Source organism: Phaseolus vulgaris, chromosome 2, assembly GCF_000499845.2.
Source record: "Phaseolus vulgaris cultivar G19833 chromosome 2, P. vulgaris v2.0, whole genome shotgun sequence".
NCBI classification, from domain to species: Eukaryota; Viridiplantae; Streptophyta; class Magnoliopsida; order Fabales; family Fabaceae; genus Phaseolus; species Phaseolus vulgaris.
Genome location: NC_023758.2, coordinates 10,909,619 through 10,918,708, shown reverse-complemented (window position 1 = coordinate 10,918,708; position 9,090 = coordinate 10,909,619). Strand labels below are relative to the sequence as shown.

At 29.2% G+C, this 9,090-nt stretch overlaps 1 protein-coding gene across 1 annotated transcript; it reads right to left on the bottom strand.

Annotated features, from left to right (window-relative positions):
• Positions 1-4,242: 4,242 nt before the first annotated feature.
• Positions 4,243-8,146, bottom strand: LOC137810647 (WAT1-related protein At5g40210-like). The gene is made up of 6 exons (XM_068612032.1): positions 7,801-8,146; positions 7,606-7,719; positions 5,449-5,674; positions 4,911-5,069; positions 4,660-4,811; positions 4,243-4,578 (listed from the first exon to the last, which is right to left on the bottom strand). The coding sequence occupies exons 1-6, from the start codon at positions 8,037-8,039 to the stop codon at positions 4,404-4,406; spliced, it is 1,065 nt and encodes a 354-aa protein (XP_068468133.1). The 5' UTR covers positions 8,040-8,146; the 3' UTR covers positions 4,243-4,403.
• Positions 8,147-9,090: the final 944 nt, after the last annotated feature.

Below are 9,090 nucleotides of genomic sequence, written 5' to 3'. Positions count from 1 at the left end.
AAAACTATATTTAAGTATTATTTACAAATTGAAAGAAACTATAAAGAGAGATATTAATTGAAGCCCATTCTTGAAAGCTTGTAGTCTTCTTTGGCTTTAAGCTTGGTCCTCTCTTTATTTAATTCTTCTTTAATTTTTGAGAAGACTAGAAGGAAGAACTTCAAATGTGTGGGTGAATGACCTCTTTCTCCATTGGTAGAATCCTCTCTTATTTGATCTCTATCATTTCCTCCATTAATTCTTAACATTTCTCACTCGTTATTTCTGTTTTGGTCTCCAAAATATAGTTTAAGTCCAACCCCTTGTTCAGTTGCACGAACACGACTATAGTACTCAGGTCGTCCAATTGCTTCAACCAGGATATCGCGACGACCTTCAAGAACAAAATTACCTTGGGAGCTTAAGAAATCCTACAAGAGACCAAAATCATATCAATTTTTAATATAATTAATGATTTAAAATAAATGCAAAAAAGGCTAAAAATAACTAACAATTTTTTCGATGATAACCCCTGATTGCTCAGAACCTGGTGCACCCGACTTTTTAATTCGGACCCTCTTCCATTTTACATGGCGCAAAGGTGGTGATGGAGGAGTAGTGACCCCTATATCAATCTCAGACCCAGTCCCCTGTCTGGATTGCACATTTTCCTCCATCAGTGATTGCTCAAGCTTTCGATACCCTGAACGAGACAATACATGCGAGGTAACATTCTTTAAAGCTATGTCATGAGCTTTCTTCGGACGATCCTGTCATAAATGAAATAAACAAAGTGAATTAAATAATATTAACTTATTAATGTTATATAACTAAAAATAGTTAAGTAACCTCACTTACCTTCCAAGCTTCATTTTCACGGCTTTGAACAAAAAGACGCCATGTCTCTTCATCAATATGTTTGTACTTTAAATAAGGATTTTCGCCTTTAAGCTTGCCAAAAATATAATTTGTCATCAGTCTTGACTTAAACTGATGAAATTTAAGTCCGATATCGGATATAATCTTTGATCGAAGCGGTTCCACATTAGGAATTTTAAAATTGTCCTACAAAATAACATCACCAAATTAAAATTAATTAATGAATATTAAAAAAATTATATGATAACAATAATAATGTAAACCTTACTAGAACATCCTCCCAGAGCATGTTCCGATCGACCTCTGACACGTCATCCCATGAATTAATCAAAATGGAGAGCCTCTCACGAGAAACAACTCCAAGATAGTTGTTAAACGAATTTGCATTAGGACTAAAAGCTACTCTAGTGTTGACATCAAGTTCAACACGTGTTGTCTCACCAACAACACGTTTCAATGAGAGACGCTTCAATCTAGTAGGTCCTCTGCTACCTCGTCCGGATCGCGATCTGATTGGAGTCTGATTATCATCCATATCTCTGTTAAAAAAGTTAGGTAACAAACAATAGTTAATTTGCAAAAGACTCAGTTCCCACATCATGAATCATGTCCTCCAATCGATCATCATCTACATTATCATGTAATCCATCATCCATTGTGGACCTCGCATATTTTTCAGTTACGGAAACACGTGGTAAATTTAATAATTCACCATGCCATGTTTAAGTTGTATAAGAACATAAAAACCCATCACATAGAAGGTGTTCCCTCATTATCTTAACATCTAGTATCCTTCCATTCAAATAAGTAATGCACGAACACCTGATATTTGCTCCATCATGACCATTATTATTCACGTTACGTTGTTGTGCAAATTGTATAAATTCTTCTATTCCTCTTTCGTACTCATCATTTATGCAAACAGAATTAATCCAATTTCGATCCATTATATTCTGTAATAGTCATTCAAGTGTTTCTAAGAAGTGTTCTATCTCACACGTTTGCCGAGGGTCAAACACCCCCGAACTCAAAACTAGCACGTATCAATTGTCGAGGGTCGAACACCCTCAAACTCAATACCAACACGATAATTCTATTCTAAACTAACAAGTAACATAATATAAATTAATAATAAATACAAATTATAATAAATACTAAATAATATAAATTTAAAAAAATTAAAATTATAATAAATAAAAAATAAACAAATTCATAACATTAAAAAAAATAAAATAAAAATTAAAACACCAACCTTGTGCGTGAAGGCAACGTTGAGAGTGGCACGAAAGCAACAACAACGGTGGCGACAGCAGATGCGTCAGTAGACACGACAACAACGATGGAGCGAGGGAGCAATGAAACACGAAGGTAATGAAATAGTACTTTGACCAATGCAAGAAAACAAAAAAAAGTAAGAGAAACGAACGAACTTAACAATGACACGAAAACAAGAAGAAGAAGTAGAGCTCGAATGAACTTACAATGGCACGAAAACAAGACAATGCAACTCGCAGAAGAAGAGAGGAACAAGAGAGCAGGAACAGCGAAAAAAGAGGAAGAAAGTATGAAAGTGTACGTGTCACGCTTCAGATTAGGGTAAAAAATGATTTAAGAATGCGGTTATTATATTTAAGAATGCGGCTATTTGTAATAGCTGTATTCTTAAATCAAGCGTTTTGATTTAAGAATGCGGCTATAGGAAAAGCCGCATTCGTAAATCAAGCGCTTTGATTTAAGAATGCGACTATTACAAATAACCGCATTATTAAATCGAAAAGCTTCATTTACGAATGTGACTACTACAAATAGCCACATTCTTAAATGAACTTAATTACAAAAATGTCACCGCGTTTTGAAAGACCACGTCTAATGGTAGAAACGCATTTAAAAAACAGTAGTTATTTTTACATTTTGCACTAGTGAATATATAAAATATATTAAAAAATAGATTTAATAATATTTATTTATTAAAGTCTGAAAAATCTAGAGTGTTTTATTGAGGTTCTACAACAAATCTTTGGAATTTATCAAAAGTTAAAAAAACCTCTGTTATTTTTTTTGAGATTTTAGAATAAACTTTTGAAACTTAACAAATGTTAAAAAGACTTTCGTTAATTTGTTGAGGTTGTAGAATAAACCTTTGAAACTTACTGAAAGTTAAGAAAACCTACGACATTTTGCCGATGTTTTAGAATAAACCTTTGAAATTTAACGAAGGTTAAAAAAACCTCCGTTATTTTGTTGAGGATTTACAATAAACCTTTGGAATTTAACAAAGGTTAAAAAACTCCGTTATTTTGCAAAGGTTTTAAAATAAATCTTTAAAATTTAACGAATATTAAAAAAACTCCGTTATTTTGTTAAGATTTTAGAATAATCTTTAAAACTTAATGTTATAAAAACATCTATTAATTAAATAATTCTCAGAGTTATATTAATTTCTGTTTCGTTAAAACCTTGTTGTTTTGCGGTGTGACCTTTAAGTTTCACTAAAACTAATATCAAGAACTCAAGATATTGTATTATCTTTCAATCAAGCTACGAACGAGGTTAATACAACACTAGATATTAAGTAATTGCTTTAATTAATTTTGTTGAATTTTTAAACTAATATTACCAGATTTAATAATAATAAATTTTTGAATTATTTTTTCACCATTTATTAGATAGTATAAAATACTTCGTAAACAAACTATCATTCTCTAATTGTGTCTTATGTTAATGAGTGAATGGAATCACTAAAAAAAATCAGTTTTAAGGATAAATTAGTCACTATATTCATTAAATTAGATATTTTTTTTAAACTAAAAAGAATATTAATATTTAAAGTAGTTTTTATTATTAATAAAATTTATAAATTAGTTTCTAAATTAGTATCTAATTAGTTAACCATTACTTATATTCAAAAGTTGGTATGTCTCGATCTTTAATTAAATATCAATTTAAAAACTAATTTATAAATTTTATTAATAATAGAAATTACTCTAAATATAAATATTTTAATATATTTTTTTATAATAATTAATTATTTTATGTTTAAAATTGGTTTTTATTTTATGATTTCTTTTTTATTTTATGATTTTATTGTATGGGAAAATATTGAAGACGTTGAGTTTTTTTAATGTATTAAAAGTAGAATTCAAATGTGAACACAGAAATTATAGGATTTTTTTAGTTAACATAGTTACTTATACGAGATAAATACGAGAATAAAGTAGAAATTAACTATGAAAAATATTAATTTGACCATTACAAAATTAGAATCTAATTTCAATAAAAAAATAATTTTCTCTCTAATTAAAATCTGATGAACAATTATGAACCTAACTCTTTCCAGTACAAATTAGTTGGCATAGATATTTTCTTGAAGAAGTAAGAAGGGGGTGAGAAAAGGCAAATTAATGACTTGCAAGTTGCTATAGTCGTGACAAGCAAGTACTTTGAAATACAGGTAAAACATTTATGATGTAAGACTTCACTTCAACAATCTAATAACTAATGTCGGTCTCCATCATAGGATAAAAGTCTCCCCTACCCCTAACCTTTCATGCAATCATTATGTCTTTGCTATTATGCAGTAAGAGGGTGTCTTCTGAACAAGATGAAGATGGAGGGATAATGCTACAGCTCCCATGTGTTTTACAAGTCATATTTTCCTCTTGAGCCTGACCCCATATTACAGCATAAAACCCAATGGCTATTATAGCACCTCCTATCACACTGCACAATGAATCAAAATCCAACAACTTATTAGTTAGGAAAAATGTAACATTGTTTCTAGCTACATGCATATGCACATACCTTCCAAGATATAGAGTGTCTCCCAAAAATACAGTCCCCATAGCAAGTGCAATGACAATTCCTAAAGGATTGAACATTGCAACATATACAGCTCCCTTCTTTCGACATGCCCATGCACACACCACATTTCGTGTAGACACCATTACAATGGCCTACAAAAATCACAAAATAACTACACCAGTAAAATAAATTCCCAATTCTACACAATTATTGCTCTGCATCAAACACTTCCTTCTACTATCCAAACTTACTGCATACAATATGCACACCAATTCCATATCTAGCTTCACTATCCATGCCTTCGGATTTTGTTCTGCCACGGAAGCTACTACGAAAGATAGCACTACAGAGAAACTGGTAGCAATGGTTATTAGCATTAGCTCCTCTGGGTACTCCTTAATTGTCCATGTCTGCATCAAAAGACTCATTTTTGTTATGTGAGGACAAGAGAGAGTTAGAAGAATGGAGAATGAATAATTTGAATTCATTTTCATCAAAATGAAATTGAACCACACAATTTAGACAAATCATGATTTGTATAACTACTGTCGATTAAGTATACTTTTCAGAGATTCACACGTTAGACATCTAACATTATAAGAATCAGTTGTGAACATTCAAGAGTAATTTTGAGAATTAAAATAATATATTATCATTGTCACTAGTACAATAAAAAGTAGTTCATAGTTTAATATAACTATATACATTCTAATATACATAAACAGAAGAATATACATTCTAATAAGGGCATTAGATATATAGTTTGAATGTGTAGTAAAACCTATTTACCTGGATAACAAGTGAGACTGAACAACAAAGGGTACCAGCTGCTAAAAGAAAGCCTCCTAGTAGCCATTCTGATTGTTGAGATGAGAGAAGTAAATTGTTTGGCATGACACCAGTTGTCAAAGCCAAACCTTTGTACAAAGTCACTGTTAATGCCCCTCCAATTGAGACCACAGTGCCAATGCTTTTTGCTTGCCAGCTTCTTACTTTTAGGGCTACCTTTTCCATCCTAAATCCTCACATCAAAACCTTCACACTTTAATTACTTCATTTAAACTTGTCATTCACCTACCATTTTCAGGAACTAAATTCATCTTCTAACAACTCTAATTACAATTCTACTCTTAATTTATTCAATATTGCATTTTAAAACTTATATAATTATAATTTATTTATTATCATGTAGCATTTAAAAAATAATGTAAATTTTACTTTGAAGATGAAAACGAGTATAGTCAAATGTTATCATTTTTAAGAAAATAAGTTAAGATAAACTATTAGATGTAAAAATAAAAATAAAAATAAAAAGTAAATTAAAATAAAATAAAAGTGTTGCTTTTGAAAAATATAGGTAAATTTATTATGTTTAGACACGTGAAAAAGAAAAAAAGAAAGAAAGAGTAGATTATATTATTTTGTTATAATAATAATTTAAAATTATATAGGAAATTTACTTTTTTATTATAATGTTTTTAATTATATTATAGAAATTATGAATTAACAGTAAAAACCTCCCACACACATACACAAACAACAAGTTTATTTCTTTTGAGAAAACTAAAAAAAAAATCTAACTACAGTTGAAATTTTACATAAATAATTAGTGTAGTAATGCTATGTATTAAAGGATTTAAATATAGTATCAAAAAAAAATATCTGATTCTTATCAAAGGACAGTACTAGTAGTCCCAACCTTATCTTCTGTCCTCTCATTGGTTGGTTTCCATTCAAAATCAAACAAATGAAAAGGTCCCTCTTACGTACCAACCTCTTAAGAATTCTTTCTTCTCTTGAAATTAATGAAATTTAATAGTAACTTTCCATGGAAGTTATTTTACAATGAAATATAAGCAAATGGAGAAAAAAAAAAGTATGAAATCAATTTGTTGATTTTTTTTTATGAACGAAGAATAAATTAATTAAAAGGAACATTTTAAATGAAGTTGTCTATAATATATGGTTGGAAGTTTGAATAGAAGTTGTTAGAAAATTGTGGAAACAAAGTAACAAAACAATAGACTATAGTGAAATTTTTTAATGGTTCAACTAAAGGTTTAGTTGTGGGTAAATGCAAATGTTAGACTAACTGCAAATGTTAAATTACCTTGGATTTTTATTCAGATTTATGTTTTGAACCACTAGTTTACATGAGATCAGTTATTAAAAATTCAGGTTAGTTTAACATTAGTTGATGTTCTTAAAATCTATGTGTGGGTTGTGTGGTTTGAATTTTTTTTATAAAGATTGAGATATCTTTGAAATATTTTCGTTATTTATTTTTTTATTGTTGATTAAAAAAATTCAAAAATATTATAACCAAATACTCCAACTAACTAAAACCCCCGTACTCTCTACGCTCACCGAAATCATAAAACATAAACAACTATTTCTAAGACCAAAAAACTACGGACTTTTACAAAGTGCATCAGAGAATAAAATGTAAAATTAAACAGAGTGCATCAGAAAAAAAACAGGACAGGTTTCCTGCATAATTATAAAATCACTTTGTTGGATGTTTAAAAACAAAAAGAAAAGTGGGAAAGTAGTAAAGAAAAAATACAAACACGTACAAAGAGATAAACACTTATAAAAATGGTTAAGGTATCGATATATAAACGATATTTTTTTCTCCTTAGGTTCTTTTAGGGAAAAATTAAAAAAAATTAAAACTAGCTTAAATTATATATAATTTAATTTGTTAAAAAAAATTCGACTTTGCTTCTTCAAATATTTATTTTTAACTCATGCATAAATTAATTTTAATTATAAAAACTTAATTCATTTATAGTTTTACACTTTATATCTTAATAATTGTTAGCGAAAAACTCTCCTCAACATACCATACAATCATTTAGTTCATTATTTTTCTTTTAGAAAAAGGACACCAACACATGTAGAAGGATAAAAAACAGCATTGTTACAAAAGCATTGGAAACAGACCTGAAAACAATGGCGATTACGAAAGTGAAAGCTGGAAGAAGATCTTCTATGGCTGAGCTGAGAACCGGGGAGCTATATCCAATCCCAGCATAATAAAGCGTCTGAATGAAAACGCTAACACAAGAACAAAACCATTAAAGACCAAGAATTACAGGCGAACAAAACAAAACGTTTAAAGTTGTGGTGTTACTGTACCTGAAGAAGCCAATGAGAAAAGTTCTGAAGAGAATGGAGTTATTGAGCGGTGTGGGATATCTGTTCCTGTAATGAAGGGTGGTCGCAATTAGCAGGAGACAGAATCCGAGGAGGTTGGAATAAGCAACGAAAACGTAATTGCTCATGCCTTTGGACATGTTTGCTTTTACCAGAGTGTTCAAACCCACCGTCAAAAACACGGAAACAACCATCACAGTGGTTACCACTGCACTCTGCATAATACTGCTCTCTGCTCTCTCCCCTTTCTCTCTTCAATGTTTATTCTGTTGCTTTGCGTGTTGTAGTACATCAATATAGATTATGAACGTCACTGGTGGATAGCCTCTTTCTTTCAAATAGTACCAGAGAAATTTATTCATAACTTTTTTTCTTTTTTTTCAAACTAAATTATTATTGGAAAATGATACGATGACAACCTTGTTCCAGTATACAACTATCTTTCTTTACTTAAAATTTCAACTTTTTGTATGAAATGATAAACATATCCTTTTTTATATCATAAATAAAGAGTTGTATACTGAAACAAGTTGTCCCTATTGCTCATTATTATTCTCATTATATGCAATCAAATCATACCACTACTAATACATCAGAACTTCACAAAACTCCTCTCTCTTACACCTTTTTTAAAAAGTAAAAAATAAAAAATTATTATTCTCATCTAAATGACGTCAATAATAATGTGTTAAAAGCTAATCATGTAAAAAATAATAGATATTTTAATATGTTAAATAATCTCATATAATTCAAAGAATTATTGAGATGAATGATAATTTAAAATATATGTTAAATGATAAAATTGTAAGAGAACTTTTAGTTATAAAGTATACTTAGTATAAAATGTAGTGATTAACATTCATGATTTATCTAAAGGAAACCTCTACATAAATTATCTGATATTAAATAAAAACATTATACTTTTATTTTATTGATTAGTAAGATTATTAACAATTTTTAATATAAAAAAGATAACCATCTATCAATATTAACATTGTAAAAATAACAAAATTTTATTTTACCAGTGAAAGAAGATATATAATAATAATAACAACAAGCATAAAAGTGAGAAATTTACAAATGTGATGTAATTTTATCTCCTTTTACGAAAATGGACAGATTTTAAAAAATTACAAAAATATATAAATCGTGCGCGATTTAATTTAAAAAACTAGTATTTTGATGTCCAACTTTCACTTTGACAATTTTTTTTTTCAAATCAAAATTTGTTTTCTAAAACCAACTTTTAATTTTTTTTTTCAAGTGAAGTTG